At 49.4% G+C, this 22,559-nt stretch overlaps 1 protein-coding gene across 2 annotated transcripts in view; it reads right to left on the reverse strand.

Moving 5' to 3' along the window:
* Nucleotides 1-11,247, reverse strand: part of VTN (vitronectin) — a 55,169-nt gene extending 43,922 nt beyond the window's left edge. The window contains exons 1-3 of one of the 2 annotated variants that reach the window (XM_088453926.1): nt 11,115-11,247; nt 1,226-1,345; nt 72-347 (exon numbers count right to left, since the gene is read on the reverse strand). In XM_088453926.1, coding sequence (XP_088310052.1) covers nt 72-347; nt 1,226-1,345; nt 11,115-11,247 — 529 coding nt within the window. The remainder of the gene's footprint in view (nt 1-71; nt 348-1,225; nt 1,346-11,114) is intronic. The other variant, XM_088453934.1, reaches the window with a different exon arrangement.
* Between the last annotated feature and the right edge of the window lie 11,312 nt (nt 11,248-22,559).

Raw genomic sequence — 22,559 nt, forward strand, 5'->3', positions numbered from 1 at the left:
CATAGAAAATAATGGTCAGACAATTTGTCATTTCTGTTAAGCTTGGCTTATCATATTCATCGTCTAAGTACCTCGAAAGGCATAGATGGAGCCATTTTTTAAGTTAGTGAAGGCATTAAAGGGTTTCCCACTACACAGCTCCTCGGTGTAGTCTTCTGTCACAGACGTCACAGGCTGCTCGGTCGTGGTCGGTTCTCTTTGTTCCTCTGTAGTCTCAAGTACAGGAGGCGAAGTCACTTCCATGGTTTCCACAAGTTGTCCTACAGATGACAGCATCAGGGGATGTCCGGTAAATGTGTCATAGTTGTACTCATCTTCAGGAATGTCAAACACATCTCCACGTGTTTCTGAAACAGAAGAGGGTTTAGTCAATGTAATGTTTTCAGCATTTAGGTTTCTTGCTGGTTTATTATAATATAGTTCAAGTACTTGGCCCAGAGTCCACTCCATTGGAGCTACTGATATATGTCTTTCAGGCAGGCGATTGTGTGGTTACTAGAAATGGTGACCCTGACCATTATACTACAGACAGCAGCAGCTAAAATATCACTCTTCATATCCACTGCAAAAAACCAGCTGCTTTAGTCAGTATTAGACCTAAAACCCTCATTACTGCAGGTCGTTGTCCTACAAGCATTGCTGCCTGAGACAACTATCTCATTCTGCCCGAGTATTGGACTATCTATGGTTAATAGGAGGTATCCAATAAAAGGATAAATGCCCATTTACATTCAATATGAATAATTGCTGATCACACACCATGAGATCAGGCTAGGTTTAAGCCATACACAGCATCACGCCTCCTGCATGTATTACCAATCCGAGTTGCATCCATGGACGCAGCTTCAAACTATGTGTGATCCTCAGCCGGCTGAGTGACCATGGGGGTCACTCTAGCCGACTGCCGCAGATACACAAAAGAGTCCAGGAAATTTCCGTCAGTCGATGGAGATCTTGGCCTCTTCCCTCTGCCCCAACAGCAGCGCCACGCCACCGTTTTATGAAATTGAGGCCATCGCCGCCCCCTCCCTGCCCACAAACGGCAGTAGACTCTCAATCACTGACAGTCTGCTGCCGGGCTGCGTGCGGGATCGCAGACCCTTCCTGCAGATGTGCAGTATGGGTCATGTGCCAGCGCAGAGGAGTCACAATTGGAAATGTGCACTAACCATAGGGTTAGCGCACATCTCTGAATCAGTACACAAGAGACATATGCTAATCTTACCTTTAGGTTTGCAGATTGACTTGTAGTCACTACAGCAGCTCTGGTAAAAAGTACATAACGTGTCACACTGACATTTACTGCTAGCATTGAACCCATCAAAACATCGCCCTGCGCAGGACTCTGTAACAAAAACATGACATTGCAATTAGGAGAAATACCTTGAGAAAAGTTAAACAGCAGTTTAATATGATCTTTGCCCATGTACTGATTTGCTCCTCAGGACTTAATTTACTAGATTTATGCATGTAATCTGAGCCGCCCATAAAGTAAAACAAATAACAACCAATGTTATCTATATAACAAGCAAAAAAGCGTTTATATTAAATCCATAGCCTCTGTGTTTGCATGCAAGGGCATAACTAGAACTTTTGTGGTCCACATAGCAAGATCATAAAAGGGCCCCCCCAGGATGTAAAAAAACACATATATTTGCCCCCACACAGAGGCCATCCAGGTTATGCCACACAGTAGTACACTTCATACACATTATGCCATGCAGTACATTATGCCACACAACAATGCTCCTTGCACATTATACCACACAGTAATGCCCTTTACAAATTATGCCACATAGTAGTAGTGCCCCATAGAACACATTATTCCACATAATAGTAGTGCCCCTTACACATTATGCCCACACAGCAACTCACCTCCACCTGTCCCTCCAGCAGCCTCTTGCCTCCCCCTGTGTGCCATCAGCAGCCAGCAGGTGTGAATTTTGGGCCAGACCGCAAGCTAATTACAGCTTGCGCAACAGCAGGCAGCGGTGGACATGGGCAGACAGCGCCTGCGCAATCTACACCTGGCACCGGTCGCAAGCCAATCGGAGCTCGCCGGTAGCCAATCAGGAGCCACCACTGCTGATTGGCTGCCGGTCCGTGAGCTCTGATTGGCTCGCGACTGGCGGCGCTGCCTCTCCATGACTGCCTGCCAGTGCGCCAGCTGTAATCAGCTGGCGGGCCGGCACCAAATCAACATCGCTGACACCCGGGCCCCTCTCGACAGCCCTGACTAGACCGGCCCACCTTGTGTGCGTGGCTGTGTGCAGAGGGAGCGGTGGGCCACAAAGTCAGCTTGGGCATCATAGCAACTGCACCTCCTGCACGCAAGGTAGTTACGCCACTGTTTGCATGCATGTTAGCAGTGGGGTCCCTCTCAGGATCAATGGAATGGGGTTATAGGCAAGGACAATGTAATCAAATAAAGGTTGCAGGTGTACTTCAGGGCCTAGTCTTCAACCCGGGCAACGCCGGGTATCCCAGCTAGTATTAAATAGCTGTAAGAGTAGAATATGACTCACTTCTCCATAGAGAAATGTCTGCATCTCTCACAAGCTCATAAAACACAGAGGGCATGATTCAGAGATGCACGCAGTGGCAATGCCATATGTAAGTGGCGGAGGTTTTCAGTCTGCGCATGCATCCAAGTCGCACAGCACATGCACCCTGATGGTTACTGCACAAACACTCATACTGAAGTTGCATGCAGAACCATGCAATTTTGGTGCATACTTGGCGACTTTTGTAGTTACCTCTCCGGGACAAGCCCAGAAAGGAGATGCAGGTGGGTGGTGAGGGGGCGGAGATGGACTATTCCCATCAATAGGTGCCAGAATGCCATGAATTGTGCATATTTGATTAACGTGACCAAATTATGATATCATAGAATCGCATCACTAGGCCCCACCCCCTTCTCATGGATTGCGGATCCCGGTATTACTGTTCCCATTCTGCCCACAGGATGCGGGAGGAGTACCTACTATTCCGGGGGTGCGGGGGGCTACCCGAAAAATTGGCAGCCTCCCGCAGGTTACAGGAGAGTCGGCAAGTATGTTTTGGTGTCATTTATGGGTGGTAATAGCTGGGTGGCTAGCCAGAAGCGTGCGTGTTGCGGTCAGCGAATACGTCCATAGATACAGGCTTCTATCAGGAGAGTGCTGTGAGTGGGTTCTAATCAGATCTCTCCCATCTCCCCCCATGGTGCAGAAGGACGCCAGAGGGGCTTCTGCGTCTTAGACCCGGGAGTCCCTCTTTCGCAAAGAACCGCTCTTACTGAGAGAGCGATCCTTTGTGCATTCCTTCATGCATACTTGCGTTACCAATGCCGGCATGCATGAGAAGAGCAGCCGGATGGATCGCATCCCGAATGTGATGCGTCATGCATCTCGCCCATAGAGAGGTAGGAGCAAACACGGAGCAATTTGCTCCTGGAATAAACTATTTTGCAACGGAAAGGGTGCAAATACATATATAAAAGGTAAATAATGGCTGCTTTTCAATTCATCAAACAAATACTGGACAGTTTTGTTTTTACCCTGAAAGCTATAATTAAGCTAAGACCACTTCCCAACTTTGAATCTTTCTGCACATTATAAATCCGCCCCACTTGTAGTGCAACATGGTTTTGTTAAGGTGCAAATTACCCCTTTTTTTAATTTGCTCAGAATCAGGCCGATAGAGTTCAGACAGACTTGTGCAGTCACATGCAAACCTGTTATCAACATATAGGGCCTGATTCAGACCCACTCGCGAGCGGCTGTCCGCTCGCAAGTGGGTCGATGGTCTGCACTGAGCATGCGCACGACGGAGGGAGCTCCGTCGTGCGCATGCGCCAGACGCGACGAGCGAAGGACTTTCCTTCGCTCGTTGTGTCTGATCAAAGGGTGCGTGCTGTCGATGTTGATTGACAGCATGCCCCCTTTGGTGGGCGTGCCGGGGGCGTGCCTCCCTGACGGGGGCGTTCCCAAGGGAACGCCTCCCATCAGAAGCCGGCCCACTGACATCACTAGTGATGTCAGTGGGAGTGATTTTGGCTCTGACAGAGCCAAAATCACTCCGGGCCTTGCGGTTGAAAACCTCAACTGCAGGCTCCGGCTCGCAGTTTCGATGGCCGCGATGGTCACGACCATCGCGGCCATCAAACTGCACGCTCGTATAGGCTGTGGGTGGTGACCCACAGCTATACGAGCGTCCAGGAGGACGCTCCATAATTATGGAGGGCGGCCCTCATTCAGAGCGTGCGCTCTGCTCAGAACGTACGGCTCTGAATGAGGGCCATATTTTTAATATGTTGAGTAAAAAGTAAAACACTTTCTTTAACCACAGAATATCTATGTAATATGTAATTCTATAAACAGTGAAGCACAGTCCAGATCAGTTCATGCTGCAGCCTATCTGATCTCAGAGAGTGATGGGAAAATAAACTACTACAATACAGGGGAAGAAATGGACTGGAATATTATCTGGGCATATGGGCCCTGACACACTAACGGAAGTCACAATGAGATATGGTAGAGTGTTCGGAAGACGACTAACGCAATATTCTGCTATCTTTATGGATATAGACCCCTAGGCAAGAAAACACAAAACTGGATTACAGAGAGAGAGTGTGAGCCTAGGTTACATAATGAGAAATCTGGCTGTGTTTGGTACATGTCCAGTGATGACTCAAATGATTTCAGTCACATCATTGTCAGGATTCAAGATCAGACCAATATGCAGATATTGGACCTTTGGCAGGTTACTTACTTACTAACATGCAAATCTGCCCTGTGTTTGCCAAAGATCCCTGCATCTGCATGTGGAAGCCTGCTTCACCCACTGTGGCCCTGATTCAGAGCCGGACGCTCTGACAGAGCGCTCGCTCTGAATCAGGGCCGGCATTCTTGTTTTTTAGAGCGGCCTCCTGGCCGTTCGCATAGCTGTGGGTGACCACCCACAGCTATAGCGAGCGGCCAGGAAGATGGTCGCGATGGTCAAGACCATCGCGACCATCGGGCTTGCGACGAGACCCTTGTGGTAGGGTCTCGTTGTCGCAAGCCCGAGAGATTTCGGCTCTCATAGCGCCAAATCTCTCCCACTGACATCACTCGTGATGTCAGTGGGGCCGGCCCCAAACGGAGGCGTTCAAATGGGAATGCCTCCGTTTGAGCAGCCACTCCCCCGGCCTGCCCACCAAAGGGGGTGTGCTGTCACTCAACATCGACAGCACGCCCCCTTTGGTACGAGACCCGGAGCGACGGTTTGCCCGTCGCTATCCGGGTCTCGCGCATGCGCACGACGGAGCCAGCTCCATCGTGCGCATGTGCACTGGGCCACCATCGACCCGCTTGCGAGCACATAGCGCTCGCGAGCGGGTCTGAATTAGGCCCTGTGTTTTTACGTTCGCAGGTGCAATCATCATCATTAGTATTGGGTCCATCTGAAACAGGCATCCAATTTCCATCCGCCTGCTATGATTGAGCGTGGAAGCAGGGCTTACAACCCCACAACATTCCCATTATACTCCCACTACAAGAGCGAACAGTTCCGTGCATAGTCCCTGTTACCACCCATAAATCCCCATTTCATGGAAAGTGTGGTCTGTGGACAGACAGCTCAATCAGTACACACCAGCGATCTATGTGTGTGTATGCCTGGTAGTTGCGCAGTATACTGAAATCTGTGATAACTGTCCGTATTTCCACTTGCTCCAACTTATCATCCGGCCCATTTTCAGCGATTCAATAACACGTGAGGCCAACCATCTTAGGCTACAAGGTCGACAGTGTAGGATAGGCCACTTGTGACTACAGGGCGCATCTGGTGCTACCATTAGGCAGCTTTAGGCGGCTACCTAGGGGTGCTGGCCACTGGAGGATGCCGCTGAGTCCATAAAAAAAAGCAAGGATGTCTCTTTCAGTCCCTGCTGGGTCTACTGATGACCAAGGCTGATGCACGTGTGTGTGTGTTTGTGGCACATGTGTGTTACATTATATGTATTATGGGCATTGTATAGCATAATTCATGGCTATGTGGCATACAATACATTTTGTGTACAGCTGTGTGGCATATGTATTGGAGGTAATGATGTGTAGCATAATTATGAATTGGGAATACAGCTGTGTGGCATATAATGAATTTGTGGCACAGATGTATGGCATATAATGAATTTGTGGCACAGATGTATGGCATATAATGAATTTGTGGCACAGATGTATGGCATATAATGAATTTGTGGCACAGATGTATGGCATATAATGAATTGGTGCAGTGTTATGAAGCACAGTATGATTTTGGGGCTCTGCTGTGTGGCATATTAGTTGGGGCATTTCTATATAGTACATTATGAATTTGGGACATTGCTGTGTGGCATATTATAAATTGGCATCACTAATATGTGGCATAGTATTGGAGGGAGCAGGGGCGGTGGATGAAATGTTGCCTAGAGCTCACAGACAGCTTGCACCGACCCTGCTACAGAGAGTTACCAAGTGAAACTCTTCTGCACCTCTGTAACTGAAGTCTCCTTACTGACCATCTCCATTACACTAGCCTATGTCAACCTAGCTCCAAAGGGGATGCCCTCCTCCCACCTGCTTCCTTCTCTGTCACATTAGACACCAGGCAGTCACGGTGATTATACATCATACACCGAGTGACCATCTGTGAAGAACTCGCTAGTCAAGGATTATGAATATGTGGGTGAGAGATGTCCTGGGTGCGGGTGGACGCAAGCTTCAGCCAACCAGTGATGAGGAGGTATTTGATAAGGTGCAGGATGAGATGGAGCTTCTCAGCAGTGGGAGTGGAAAAGATTACATGGTGCTGCTCAGTGCCTGCAGGATTGATCTGCCGCCTGGGATCCTGAGGCACGGTGAGACTGAGACCTCAGATTGGCTTGCTGTCACTTTGAATAAGCAAACGTTCATCTGTAATTCCAATTTCTTTTAATGGACCCAGAGACTTTAAAGGATACAGCAGAGGATTAAATTCTCCTTTCTAAAGTATTTCCTTGAATGGTAGAGTAAAGAATGTAAAAGACGTCTTTGTGGAATCTGAAATCAGATCCTCACACAAAAAAAGCACCCAAAACATGGACAAGGGCCGCACATTAAATACTATTAAGAATATTTATTCATATTCTGCTGTTGTGTTATTGTGTGCTTATGCTTACATAATATTTAATAATATGTAGTGAAGCCTACTAATGGTGAGATGTTAACAGCCTTCTGTCTCCCCCTATCATAGTGTGTGAGCGCCCGACAGTAGCGCCTCCTAGAGGTAGATACTTCTACAACTTAAGATGTTGGTGCTACTTTGTGCTGGCATCTATTTCTGGGGAGGTGGACCAGCTAAAATTGCCTAGGGCACCAAATTGGTCATATATAAACAGGGGTGCTGAGAGTGGGACAAGTACTGACTACCTGGGCCCGAGCTTGTTGGATGGGCCCAGTGGTGGCCCAGGTAAGCTGCAGACCTGACCAGAATTTGTCACGCCTCCAGTACCCTGGCCCTTATAAGCTCTTGATGGCCGTGTATATATTTTCTATATATTTCATTTGATGTTAAGCGTGATCAATGGTCTTTTGTGTATTATATAACTAGGCTTGCCATATCATCCCTTTAATTTGGGACACCTGAATTACAGAAGTTCTGTGGCTGATTAAAACCAGGTGAAATGGCGATACAGCACCGGTGTATTTCATGTTTGTCCCAAATTAAAGGGATGATATGGCAAGGCTAATTATAACCCCACACAGATATTGTGTTACATATGAATTTAAGTCATGTAGTATGTCCGTTTTTTATTGCCCCTGTCTGTCTGATCGTCATGACTCTGTTTGGCTTAGTCACACATTTATTTGCAGTTTCAACACTTCTGTTGACTCAGAGGAGTCCAGGCTGGGAAACAAAAGCAGCATTTTACCCTTCAGGCTCAATTCACATGACTACTGAAAATCAACATACGTGGAAGCATACTGTACTATGAACTGTGTTATTTGCATAGCAATGTAACAGGCACCAATAGAATTCAGCTATATTTTATTGAGCATGAAGGACTGAGGGCCTGATTCAGCAGAGGACGCTAATGCAATTGCAACTGCGATTTCGCATAAAACGCTGCTGTGAAAATATGTTAATACCTGCCAAAGCACAGCCGGCATAGAGACGCCCCCTGCTGGCTTCTCATATACGTCCAGTGTCGCACTCCTGCTTAAACATCGGTAACGTTGATGCACCTCATGCAGCCATGCAGCAGGTATGGAAAGTCTGGCCAGGCGCAAACATTGCAGCTCTCCTCGCACACAGAGGACTCTCATGCTACGAATGCAATTGCAATGGCTAATTTATCCACGACCATGACACACAGGGGCGCCGAGAGGGGGGGGGGAGCTGGTACTAATTACCCGGGCTTGGGCTTGCTGGAGGGGCCCGGGTCCGGCACCGCTCACGTTGCTGTGTGCTGGGCTGCACTGGGAGACTGCTCGCGGTTTCTAGGAAGCAGACACAGCAGTCTCCTATGTCTGTGGGGTGAGCGATCAAGATGATTGCGCCCCCCACTGGTTATGTACTGGGCTGAGGGGACTCACTGCGCCCCCCTCGCCAAAGTGCAGCGCTGCAAAACTAATTTTAAACCTAAGGGAGCGTGGCCACGCCTCACATGACTAGGTCACGCCCCCTTTTTTACCGGGGCCCAGCGCGGCACTTGGCGGGCCTGATGACACATTGTTTAAACGATTAGACACTCCTGCATTTACCTAACCACCCCCGTTACCTCCGTACAACAGTGACCACATGATATTCAGTTTGCAAATGGATCCTCTGCGCGTATATAAGCATAAAGCAATCGCGACGTGTGTGCAATGCCAATTACATGCATGTGCAATGGCAAACAATTGCTTGATCTGCATAAATAACAGCATTGCGTCCATTGCTGAATCAGTCCCTGTCAGTGCTAAAGGCAACAGCGAAACTAAAGAGATGCATCGTACGTGTAGGGGCCATTTGTTTACATTATTATTATTTTTTTGCACCATCATAGTGTATTCACTAATTTGAAGGAACAGACATTGAAATGCTTGATTAAAAGGTATAACTATCATAGGAGCAGGGGGTACAATAATGTGTTAAAACCTCCAAATTTGATAGGGCTGTGATGTGCCAGTATGCAGCAAGCACTGGAAAACAAAACATTCCTGAGCTTCTGCACCATAGACGACACCATCTGTAGATGGCATGGGCTATAGAAGCCTATGGGCTTCTTTTCACAAGAAGCCCCCAGAGAGGGGAGATTATGTACGCACAGGCCGATGCCACGCATACGTAAAAGTACTTCCGGGTATATAAAGGACTTATCAGAAGGGCAGTCCCTGCTGGTAAGTGTATATCCGATCACAGATGCCGTTTAAAAGTGAAAGAGAGTGGGATATATCGCAGGGTTCAATCAATATATCTACATTAAAAAGGTTTGCAGTTCCTTGAAAAACACCACATGGTAGACAGTCAATAGATCTACAGGGACAAAAGGTTGACATGGATGAAGATAGACAGGTAAAAAGGTTGACACTGAAATGGTTGGCACAAAAATTGTTGACAGATTTTTAATTATTTTTTTTAGGTTTAGTGTTAAGGTGGCCATACACTGCACAATATACGTGCCGATATACAGTAGGTGCTATATCGTGCCGTATATGGGCACGATATCGTACCTGATATCGCGCTGCGCGCTCCCGCGGGGTCGTACATCCCCAGGTCTTCCTGCAAAACCATCTGACCTGGGATGCGATGTACGATCCCATTCAAGTGGTGGAGGGGGCAGCCGGCATATCGTGCGGTCTGCGGGGACCGCACGAATGCCGGCAGTGACAGCGCGAGCCAGCATTAGGGTTAGGCTCTAGGAGGGATGGTTAGGGTTAGGCACTTACCCTGACGGTTAGGGTTAGGCACTAGAAGGGACAGTTAGGGTTAGGCACTTACCGGAGGGTTAGGCACTAGGAGGGATGGTTAGGGTTAGGCACTTACCCCCACGGTTAGAGTTAGGCACCAAGGGAAGAGTTAGGGTGAAGATTAGGTTTAAAAAAACAAAACAAAATGTGTCAACCATTTTTGTGTCTACCAGTTTGATCCTGTCAACCTTTTGTACCTGTCTATATTCATCCATGTCGACCCTTTGTGTGTCAACCCTTTCGACCTTTTGTCCCTTTCGAACTATTGACTATCTACTATGTGGGGGTCTATCTAGACATTGTTCACTTTTTTATGTAGATCTTTTATACTTAACCCCTGTATCGCAATTTCATGTAAAAATTGTTCAATTCCACCATTAGTCTTACAGTTTGATCCTTAGTTTTGTCACTGCAGAAACATATTGCAACTTGATAAAAGAATTAACTGATAACTGTATACGAGCACACTTATTAAAAGGCAACAAAGCATTATAACACTAAACTGAGGCAACATGTCATCTTAGTTATTAACAGTATCTATTCATTGTATGAATATATATCACTTCTACATAAACCATCTAAAGAGAACAAGTGAAGGTGTTTCCTATAGCAACCAGTGAGATTCTAACTATCATTTTACAGAATGTACTAGATAAATGATAGCTACAATCTGACTGGTTGCTATGGACAACTAATCCTGTAGTCCTCTTTAGAATGTTTTAATAAATCTCCCCCAAATTAGTATTCTACTAAATAATTTACAAATTAAGTATTATTAAAAAAACAGACAAAGCATTATACCTAAATATTTCTCGTTCCTTCCACCCAGTCCCTCTACTGCATCTATTACATAGATATTTATGAAACCATCAACAATGGCTTCTACGTTTTATATGACATGTGGACAGATTGATTATTCTTGTGATCACCTGTTTATTACAGACCCTCCAACATGACCCCTTCCACAGTGTACAAAATGCCCTTTTCCTGGAAGTCTCACTTAGTTTATGAGCGTTCTCCTGTACAATTGGTTCTTTCTTTTCGTGGATCAAGTGTCCATAAAAAGAAAGTGTAAGGTGTGTGCAACACATGTGTTCAACACGAGTCTGAGACATCTCATGTATTCCATAATGGAGCCCTTGTGCACCTAGCCCATTACTCTGACACCTATAATTCACGTACCTTCAGCAGCTTGGGCAGAACTGATTGCCCCTAACAGCAGGAGAGCTTGGAGCAGCAGGACTCTCATCACTGGTCTCTTGGACTCTCCAGTCCACTTTGGAGCTTGCTGGTCTCTGACCTCTGGGTTTATCATCCTGTTTGTTTGAGGTTTCACCACTTTTGTTTGCAGACATTGAAAAGATAACCAGACTTCCCACTTCTTCTATGGTTTCCTGGAATCTCAGTGGTGTTTTTAATCATATGCCACTGAACAGTGACTGTTTGTCTATAGTTATCAATGAATCATAGGGCCAGAGTCTGAGAGGCATCCATGTTTGCGCCTTTTGCCACATTTGCATCTACGGCTTTATTCAGGGGCGTTTCTAGAGAGGAGGGGGCCCATATGCAGTCTCCGACATGGGCCCCCTCCTCTCCGTCCGGCGGCCGGCTGCGCACTGAGCGGTACGCGGCCAGCGCCGCACTTATAGACTCTGGGCACTAGAGTGTGCCCAGAGTCTATAGCGCACGCACAGGTCACCAGAAAAATGGCTGCGGCGGCCATTTTCCCTGTACTGCGCATGCGCAAAGGATGGGAAAATGGCCGCGGCGGCCATTTACCAGATGTTTTTTACATTTTCTACAGGCGCAGACACCGGAGCCGACGTGGGACTCCGGAGAGGTAAGTTTTATGGGTGCAGGGTGTGCGGTGCGTGTCCCCTCTGGACCCATGTGCCCCGCAGACCCTGCACCCATTATAAACACGCCCCTGACTTTATGCTAATATTAGTATAAGCCCATCCCTGGTGTACATCCGTGTGAAGAAGTGCAAGGAATGAGGCGCCCAAATTGTGCGTCTTTAGACGCAACCATAGGACATACCATCGAAACTTGCACCAGCCCCATGCTAGGTGCAGAATCTCTGCCAGAGTATGGCCTGCAATATTAGCATATTCTCGCAGCAGACCTGCGAGCAATACTGATGCTTGATGAATCATGCCCTATATGCACAAACCGTGGGATACATGTGCTATTCAACTTTTTTGGGATTAAGACCAGGGCTGTCTCAACAGTATTGTAGACAACCCCGAACCCCCCCCCCCCAAAGAAAAAGGGACATAACTTTAATTTTACTTTTCCAGTAACTGTTATGCAGGGTTTGCTATGTGCATGGAATGACTGCTCCAGCCAGAAGGCACAGACTTATAGACTGACTGTTGTCACAGCATACACACATATGTAGTCTCTGTAGTCTCAGCACATATGCATACACACACCATGCAGTCTCGACAGACATGCACAGACCCTGCACTCTCAGCACACATAGGCCCTCATTCAGTCCCATTCGCAAGCAGGTCGATGGTGGGGCACTGCGTACGTGCCGCGCATGCCACACGCGTGAGCAAGCCCTGTAGCGAGGGAGAACTTAATTCGCTCCGGGGCTCACTCCAAATGGGGCGGCTGTCGATGTTGATCGACACCTCGCCCCGTTTTGTAGGTGGGGAGGGGGGGGTGGCTGGACAAACGGAGGTGTTCCTGAAGGAACGCCTGCCATTTGTGGGCGTCCCTACTGACATCACTCGTGATGTCAGTAGTGAGCTTCCTGACGAGACCCTACCACAAGGGTCTTGTCGCAAGCCCGATGGTCGCGATAATCGAGACCATCACCTGGCCGCTCGCAAAAGCTGTGGGTAGCCACCCACAGCTTAGCGAGCGGCCAGGAGGCTGGTTTAATAAAAAAAAGCGGCCGCCCTCATTCAGTGCGAGTGCCTCTGAATGAGGTCCATACACCATACCTGCCTACTTTTGAAAAAGCATTTCAGGGAGATTGTGAAAGCAACACCTATGAGCACGGTGGTAAAGTGGGCGTGTATTGCTACATCTGAGGGGCGTGTCATAATATTGACTTACATCCAAATTTAAACAAGCCCAAAAGCATTCAGTAAGATCTATTTGTTGATGGAAACACACTGATACTTTTCAGAAAATGCATGTAGCCATAGGGCTCATTGTGCCTTATAACCAATGCAAGGAAATTATACTAATGATCCCATTTGAATGTATATATCGCTATATATAACATATTCATAATGGGGGTAAGGTAGAATCAGGGAGATTGCTAGACTCTTTAGGGAGACAGGGAGATTTACTGTTTCAGGGAGTCTCCCTGACAATCAGGGAGAGTTAGCAAGTATGACAGACACACAACATGCTCTCTCAGCACACATGCACACAACATGCAGACTCAGTAAACAAACAAAGACACATATGTAGGCTCAGCACACATACATACAAGCAAACAGACAGAGCTAGCCTAGCTAAATTAATGCCCTAGGATTGTGGGTGTTGCCCCCCCCCCCTTGGGATCCTGAAAAAGCGTGTGGTGTTACAGAATATGTGTGGTCTCACTCTGCTGTGGCCCATATCCCCATTGTGATGCACTCCCAGCACCCCTCACCCAGCACAGATCACAGCACCCATCACAGCACCCTTCTCCCATCACAGATCACAGCACAGTACCCCTCACCCAGCACCCCTGTCCCAGCACAGCACACAGTACCCCTCACCCAGCACCCCTGTCCCAGCACAGCACACAGCAACCCTTACCCAACACAGCAACTCAGTGCCAGATTAAGGTCCACATGGGCCTGGAGCTGAAATTTGTAAAGGGCCTATTGTGTGCTACCGCAGGGGGTGTGACCAACGCCACGGGGGTGTGAGTAGTGATGTCGGGTGTACGATCAGTACCGTGGGGCTTAGGACTGCACAGGTTGCAGATCAGTGGATAAATCGACCTTCTGAGTAACCCTATGGTGGCGCAGAATGGCTGAGCTGCCAGAGCCATTTTTACTGCATATGGGATCACAGTCGCAGGCGAAGAAAAACCCTTAAGATGGTCCCAACACACCTGCATTTGAGCCACCACTCAAACAGTCCCTGCCTGTCAATAACTTTGTGAATATATGCCCACTGCCAGCAAAAATGAAACTTGATGCATGCGCAGTGGAACTCAAGATGCACGCGCAGATTACCGATAACTGGTCAACAAAACATCAGCATTGCTTCGGTCTCTAAATCAGGTCCATAGTACGGTCTCAGACAAGTACACATGATAAATGCATAAATGGGCTTTGGATAAAAGTGTCAATTTAACTTTTACACAATATTTCTTTGTTAAGGCCCCCATACATCAGCAATTGATTGCAGCAATCGTGCAATTTGCAATCGATTGTGTATAAAAATCTTTCCCTTTTTCAATCAATTGCAGATTGCAGAATTGCCACAATCGATTGAAAAAGGGAAAGATTTTTATACACAATCGATTGCAAATTGCACGATTGCTGCAATCAATCTCTGATGTATGGGGGCCTTTACATGGGGGTGGGGGGTGGGTGTTAAGGTTCTACGAGAAAGGTTCTTGTAGAAATCCAATTTTAACCTGTAACACGTGTGATGAGGACAAAATCTTTCACTGAGACTATTCTTGCCATACAGAGCACCAGATGGCTATTGTCTATAAAAGGTTCTGTGCCCCATTCAATGATTTCTGCTTTTGCAGTACACGGACACTTATGCTCAGGCTGAAGCCTGTGGGACACCTCTGGTAGCAGTACTGCTAAGGACCGGGTGCTGGCTGACAAATTTAAGTCAAGGGGGCAAGCACACAGCACTGTCCACAAGCAGTGGCCCATCCAAAAATGGATCAACATTCAGGCCAGTATTCAATTTGAGCGGACCAGTGATACTTTTCCGACTCTCTGACTTTTCGCCTACATCCCGTGTTTTGCAGGCGGAAAAGTATCGCGCGCGTGCCCGTGTATCCCCGTATTCAATTTGAAAGTACGTGAAAACGGGACCCTGCAACAAGCGGAAAATACTGTCAGATTTGGGGAAAACAGCCTGACACCCCCCAAAAGATGCTCTGATATGGGGGTTAGCTATGGTTACCCCCGATTTGGCTTGCTGGAGGTATTTGGTGTTTTTAAATGGACTCAATAGCTGCTAAATAGCATTTTTGTATACGTGATGCAGAATAGTATTCAGGAGGGTTTTTTTGCAGAAAATAACTTATCCCAGCAAATTTGGGGTGCTTGAAAATGAGGGCCAGCATATTTTAAAGTTGCTAAAGTTAAGTTTAAAAAATTGTGAAAAATCCACCTGCCGCAAGCCCCTGCAATGAAAAAAACACCTGGGGCACACTTGGGGATCCCCCCAGAGTCTAGTTTGCTAGTTTTTAACTTTGTTCCCCAACATTTTTTTTTTCGCGCCCAAATTCAAAGTGATTTTCTGGGGTGTTCTTAAGTGTTTTTTTGACACAGTTTACCTTTGGGGGACTGTCTGAAGGCTACACGGGGGTTCCCGCAACGTCGCACCCCAAAATCCCAATTCTGCACTTTTTCCGCCTGCTATTCATAGGCAAAACTTTTCTGCCTAGTACATTGCATTGACTTTCCACCTAGGCGGAAAGTCTTTCAAATTGAATACGTCGATACTTTTCCGCCTGGCGAAATGACGTCATCGGCGAAACTTTTCCGCGGATTCTGGCTTTTCGCCTCACATTGAATACGGGCCATAGAGAACATGGGCTTTCTATGCACATTTTTTTAAATGCCACTTACAGTATTGCAGCTATAAAAAATCCCTTACCACCACAATTTTTATCAATAAAAGAAAAAATGCTTTATATGACAATAAATGTGATTACTGTCCAGATATGTAGTAATAATGGTAGTAGGGGCTTATGACAGGTGTGTTTGGGTAGTTGTAGGGACAAATGACAGGTGGGTAGGATTGGAGTAGGGTCTGGAGTAGCAGTAGTAGGAACATATGTCAGGTGGATGGAGGCAGTAGTAGAAAAGACACAGATGACAGCAGGGGGTATTAGTAATAGAGACACAGATGCTGGGGGTAGTAGTAGCAGGGACACAGATGACAGCTGGGGTGGAAGTAGTACAGACTGGATGGGAATGGGAATACACATAATAAGAGGGGAGGTGGAAGTAGTAGTGGACTGGGTGGATATAATAGTTGGGACACAGATGACAGCTTTGGCTATGTGGAGGGGGTGAGCCAGCTCCTACAGACTGTAACTCAGCTTCCCAGGATCCCTCCACAGCTTCTCTCACCTTGAATGCACAGCTGGGTTCCAGTGCATGTAGTCTTACCCACCGTGTCCTGCTGCCTGTCTCTATCTTGAGAGGACAGAACTCTGAGTCCCCGCCCCTTGACATAAAAGGCTCCACCTCCTGCAGGCTACGGAGCCGTATAGAACCACATGCAGGCAGCTGTTTTGTGTTGTTCATATAGTAAATAATGTGCAGCTAGGGCTGACCATCCTGATGTGTGGGCTTGTACAGGGCCGCAACTAAGGGGGGAGCTAGGGGTGCGTGCGCACCGGGTGACAAAGATCCTAGTTTCGGCCCTGGCTTGTATAGCACCGGCTGCGGCTTATATTAGCCGCAGCCGTCAGTGTGAAAATCAGCCTGTTTGAGAGAGAAAGCAGGTAGAGAGGAGAGGCATACCCAGGGGACGGGACCACCTGTGTGCGCTGCCGCTGTATTAGTGGAAGCTTAATGAGTGCATGCTACCTCCCGGTCTCTGTATCGCTGTATCGCTGCCGGCCCAAGTCATTAAAAATGGGACCGGTCCCCCAGCCCACCCCTGCTAAGGACTCACCGACAAATCATTCAGCAACAGCAGGTCTCTTGGCTGGGCTGCCTTCGCAGAGCATGCATGAGCATAGACAGCTATTCAGGGCGCGGAGTCCGGACGGTGATGGGGCGGCATCTATATGATGTCATGTCACATAGTGAGGAGGACGCGCTGCACTGGAGTCAGTATGCAGCAGCAGCGCAGTGAGGGCCAGAGAAGCTAACCATTGCGCTGTCATGTGTGCACAGTTTTTCAATGGCGGGATTCCGGGAATGGGGGTTGACGACCTGCAATGTTTGAGTGGGTGGAGCCTCGGACTGGTGCTTTAATGCTGTAGCAGGAAAAAAAAAAGTCCTGTTTACAGCAGTGGCTGTCTGTGGCAGTGGCGTAACTTCATCCCAGGTGCCCGGAGGCAAGATAAATGTTGGTGCCCCCCCAAAACTAAAATGTACCACCCCCCAGCACCTGTGCCAGCCCCAGCTGCCGCCGCCCCCCTTATGCAGTTCCTTTTATATAATGCCCCCAGTAGTGGTCCGCCTATGTAGTGCTCCCCAGTAATGGTCCCCCTATGCAGTACATCCAGTAGTGAGCCCCCGGTAGTTGCCCCCAGTAGTGAGCCCCCAGTAGTGAGGCCCCTTGTAGTTGCCCCCAGTAGTGAGGCCCCTTGTAGTTGCCCCCAGTAGAGAGGCCCCTGTAGTTGCCCCCAGTAGTGAGGCCCCTGTAGTTACCCCCAGTAGTGAGGCCTCTGTAGTTACCCCCAGTAGTGAGGCCCCTGTAGTTACCCCCAGTAGTAAGGCCTCTGTAGTTACCCCCAGTAGTGAGGCCTCTGTAGTTGCCCCCAGTAATGAGCACCCTGTAGTTGCCCCAGTAGTGAGCACCCTGTAGTTGCCCCCAGTAGTGAGCCCCTGTAGTTACCACCAGTAGTGAGGCCTCTGTAGTTACCCCCAGTAGTGAGGCCCCTGTAGTTGCCCCCAGTAGTGAGCCCCTGTAGTTGCCCCCAGTAGTAGGCCCCTGTAGTTGCCCCCAGTAGTAGGCCCCTGTAGTTGCCCCCATTAGTGACACCTCTGTAGTTGCCCCCAGTAGTGAGGCCCCTGTAGTTGCCCCCAGTAGTGAACCCCTGTAGTTGCCCCCAGTATTAGGCGCCTGTAGTTGCCCCTGTAGTTGCCCCCAGTAGTAGGCCCCTGTAGTTGCCTCCAGTAGTGAACCCCTGTAGTTGCCTCCAGTAGTGAACCCCTGTAGTTGCCCCCAGTAGTAGGCCCCTGTAGTTGCCCCCAGTAGTTGCCCCCAGTAGTAGGCCCCTGTAGTTGCCCCCAGTAGTGATAGCCCCCACCGCGCACACACACACAAAAAAAAAAACACTTACCTTTATCCCCGCTCCAGTGCTGCTGCCGTCCATCCCTGGTGTCTGCTCCTCGGCACTATGGGAGTGACGTCATTACGTCACTCCCATAGTGCAATGCGGGACCCGGAAGACGGAGCTCACTCCTGAGCTCCGTCCCCGGCGTCCGCTCCTCGGCACTATGGGAGTGACGTTATGACATCACTCCCATAGTACCCTGCGGGACACGGAAGACGGAGGGAGCTCCGTCCTCCGGCTACCGCCAGGAGGATAGGAGCCGGGCGCCCGCTGGTAACACACTCAGCGGGCGCCCAGCAAATGGAGGGTGCAGGGGTGCGACCGCACCCCTTGCACCCTCCGTAGTTACACCAATGGAGGTGGAGCACCAATCAGCAGCGCTCCTTCTCCATGCAGCTCCCGAGGACAATGGAGCCAGGTGCCCCCTTCAGGACTGACGCCCGGCGGCAAATGACTCCATTGTCTCCGGGAGTTCCGCCACTGGTCTGTGGGCTTATTTTAATGTAGGGTCTGGAGCTGTAGCTCCATCCGCCCCATGGTTAATCCGGCCCTGCAGCAACCCTCACCCAGCACAGCACCTTTCATCCCTCTTCCAGCACAGCACCTCTGCTAACCACTAGCCATCATCCAGGTGCCCCGACCCCACAAACCGTCGCTGCCCACTCACTGTTTGGTGCTGCCAGGCCCGATTGGAGCTGTCAGCTAAGCTCTGATCATGGACACTGCACAGTGACATTAGCAGCTGCCATAGTCTCTGCCCAGACAGCAGCAGGTCCCCCGGCCGTTCCTGCCCCAAACCTCTGCCGGCCCTAGGCAGTGGGGGATCCAGGGGGGGGTGGAGGCGATTGGATCCTGTAATATCATATAAGATGAAAAGCCATAGGTTCATACTTGCCTACCTTTAGCTTGTCCTCCCCGGGAGAAGCCTGGGGAGGACAAGCAGATGGGCTGTGATGGGGCGGGGCCTGACAGTAACCCCGCCCCTTCAAGGCAACTTGGCGTGATTGGCTAAATTTAAATAGGGGGTGGGGCTAAATGACACAATTCATGGAAAATTGTGTCATTAAGCCCCGCTACATTAATCCCATATGGACCCGCCTCCTCCCTGGAACACTTGCAGGGGGGGGGGGGGCGCCGTAGCACGCATATTCTTCGGACACCCTGGCTATACGCTACTCCTCTGCCAGGGCCGCCTGCATGCATTTGCCCCCCAGGCTAAAAGTTGCCAGCCAGCCCCTGCTTTGTAATGTCCAAGTGCTAATACGTGGCAGTCTGTAGAATACAAGGATAATAATTAGGCAGTATTTGTGATTCTGTTATATTCATTACTCATATTGAGATTGTTAGGAGTGTGAATTGTATGGACTTGGGGCTTGTTCACATTAAAACTAAAGTCCTTTATATGTATTTTAGTGATACATTTAAACAAGTTTAACAAGCACTTTTACCAAATACCATGGGTGTGTCAATGACAGGCTGTCACCAGGGAACCGCGGAGTGAGACATCACAGCCGCCTCCCTGCACCCTGCTACAGGACTGACCGGAGACTGTAATCCTTGCACAGTGGCATTGTCTGTGCACTACTGACACTGGGCAGGGAGACGTTACAGCCTCTGTCCTACCCCGCTGCTACAGCCCCCACAGAGAGTGGAGGAGGGATGGTGGCTTCTGCTGCCTTCGGACATAGGGAGGGCAGGGAAATGGCTGGGGGATAGGGGAGCAGAGAGATGGCTGCTGGTGCTAAAACTGTGTATTGACACATAGTGTATACATAAACATATACATTTGTGGCCACAAATATAAACCCTGTGAAGGGGAGGAGTTGGACCAGAAAGGGGAGGTGCCAGTACAGGAAGAGGAGGAGTCTGAATTAATCATTAAATTGCACCCCCTAAAAGAACAGTCTAGATCCACCCCTGGCCCTAGGCGGGTTTGGGTGCACCTAGGCATTTGCTTAGTTTGTCTATGCCTAGGGCGGACTTTGCACACATGTACCCTCAACACCTGCATATACAAATGACAGAATTTATCAGCAGGGGAAATAGCAGCACTGCTGGGGAGTCAGTCAGTACTTACCATTAGCTCTGCCGAGTCTCTTCATGTAGGTGAAAAGAGAGGTGGCTAGACGAGAGCCCACTGAAGAGAGACCTGCCCTTGTATGTATCCATGCTGCAGGTCACTGCCCCCAACCAGGGCCGACCGGCCCATTACGCCAGGTACGCAGCTGCGTATGGCGCCATGCTATAAGGGCGTCACCTCCTGAGTCCCGCAGCTGTGCTTTCCCCCACAGCCGCCGGCATTACAATCAGTTACACTGACTCAGGTAATGACACCTCAGCTCCGCCTCCTCCACCCCTATCTGCTCAGCAATGCTACTAATTGGCCACACTATCTGCGGCTTTCCCTCATGGCGGCCCCATAATGGCTGCATCAAACTCTATTAGGCAGGTTAAATACCGCCTGTGGAGCACATAGCCCCCTGCTCCCTCAGCCAAGCCCGCCCCTGCACGGCAGTCCCCATCCCGGCTATTACAGGGTCAGACACAAAAGCACAGTATAGCCCCCTTCTCTCCCCATCAGTAGAAAACGTACCTGCCGGGTCCTGCACAGCGTGGGAACTGGCGGCGGTAGCGGGACATTGGCGTTTGCAGCGCGGCCACGTATCCGGCGCAACAGGCGGGCAGGCACTGGTTGTGTCTCTGAGGGGAGGGACCCGAACAGAGGGGGCAGAGGCAGGCGGTGACGCTGGTGAGTGTGACAGCAACACTAAACTGAGACTCAGCTGCAGCAGGCAGGGAGATCGCCTCTTTGACGCCTCCCTGCTATGCAGGTTTTACTGAGTGTGTTGCACCGGCCCTAGATGTGCCTATAGTGTGGGCTGCATGCGGAGACTCTGAGCAATGTTGTGAGGAAATAGTGATAATAGTGAAATAGCGATAATTCCTGCACTTCCAGCAGCTAACACCAGGTGGCGCCGCTGCTCACTACCAATGACGTCATCCCCTCGGTTTCAAGACAACTGCACAAAGCAGCCTCTGCTTAACGGCTGACACGGTGGTGCGGGGCGGAAGTCCCCGCCTGAGGCGGCCACGTCCACGGGTTCGAGACCCGCCCCCTCCCTGTACACACCACCGTGTTGGTATAGTCAAGAGGCTCTAGGGTCGTGGAAGGTTTAGGGCGCAGAAAAGCCGTGGTACCCTTACCTGTGGTTGGGAGGGGGATTCTTTTTATAGTATAATGAACATTAAGTATTTATTATATGTTATGTGTTCATTTTAGTTATATTATATTGTACTCTGGACATTAATGCAGGTTTATAGTTATGTGTATAGTTTTTGGTACTTCCTCATCTTTGCGGCCCCCTGCTGTAGCCCTCAGTGAAGATACGTAAGTAGTGTAAAGATGAGGAAATACCATTCGTCCCCTTGCGGGCTCGCCACGCTGCGAGCATGGTGGCTCGCTTCGCTCGCAACATGGATATATTCCTCCTCCATGCCCACTTGGATGGTAGGGAATGACGTTGGACACCATATATATATACTGATTTGTTTTTTCCAAAATTAATAATGCTGGGCACTTTAATTTTATCTACTGTACTTTGCTTATAGTCATTGGGGGAGATGTATGAAGCCCTGAAGCGGTATCAGCGCACGTTATGTACCTCTTCTCCCCGATGTGTGATCGGGGGTTTGGCCAGTAAATGACAGGGCCGCTATGCGCCCCTGTCATTATCGGCGCTGTTATCTACAAGATTGCAGCGCCGAGCGGCAGGGCCATGTACGAACGGTCATACCGCATGACCGTTCGGCCGGCTATAGCTGTCGATATCGACAGCCATACCTCCCAACTGTCCCGCTTCCAGCGGGACAGTCCCGTTCTTCTGGGACTGTCCCGCTGTCCCGCCTGCGGGCCACAGTGTCCCGCGGTGGGGGGGAAGTTGGGGAGAGCACACCCGCTGCTCTGCCTAGCAGAGCAGCAGGTGTGCAGAAGGTGAACAGATGCTGTGCGCATCGCACGGCATCTGTTCACTAGCGTAGGGAGAGCCTGGGGGGCTGCCCAGCATCTCGGAAAGTGCTGGGCACGCCCCCTATAGTGACAAAAACGGGTGGAAGCCGTGAGGCTCTGCCCTGTTTTCAATGGGCTCCACCCCTTTTCAGAAGCCACTCCCCTTTTTCGGACGAGCACGCCCTGTCCCTCCTTCCCGTTCTCAAAAGTTGGGAGGTATGTACTGAGGGTTGTACAGTGTGGCATAATGTGACTTACAGTGGAGACTACAGTCAGGGCTGGTTCTACCCATGCGCTGGTTACGCAGCCGAGTAGGGCGCCACATACAGGAGGGCATCCTGACCCGCGGTGGCCAGCGACATGCAGGTCAGGCTGGTGGATGGCAGACTGTGTCACTATGACACAGCTGCCTGCCATTCTATTACTAGAGGCTGGCTGGAGCTGCGTTGTGGCT

This window comes from Taudactylus pleione, unplaced genomic scaffold (genome assembly GCF_031769625.1).
Source record: "Taudactylus pleione unplaced genomic scaffold, aTauple2 ptg000040l, whole genome shotgun sequence".
In the NCBI taxonomy this organism is placed as follows: domain Eukaryota; kingdom Metazoa; phylum Chordata; class Amphibia; order Anura; family Myobatrachidae; genus Taudactylus; species Taudactylus pleione.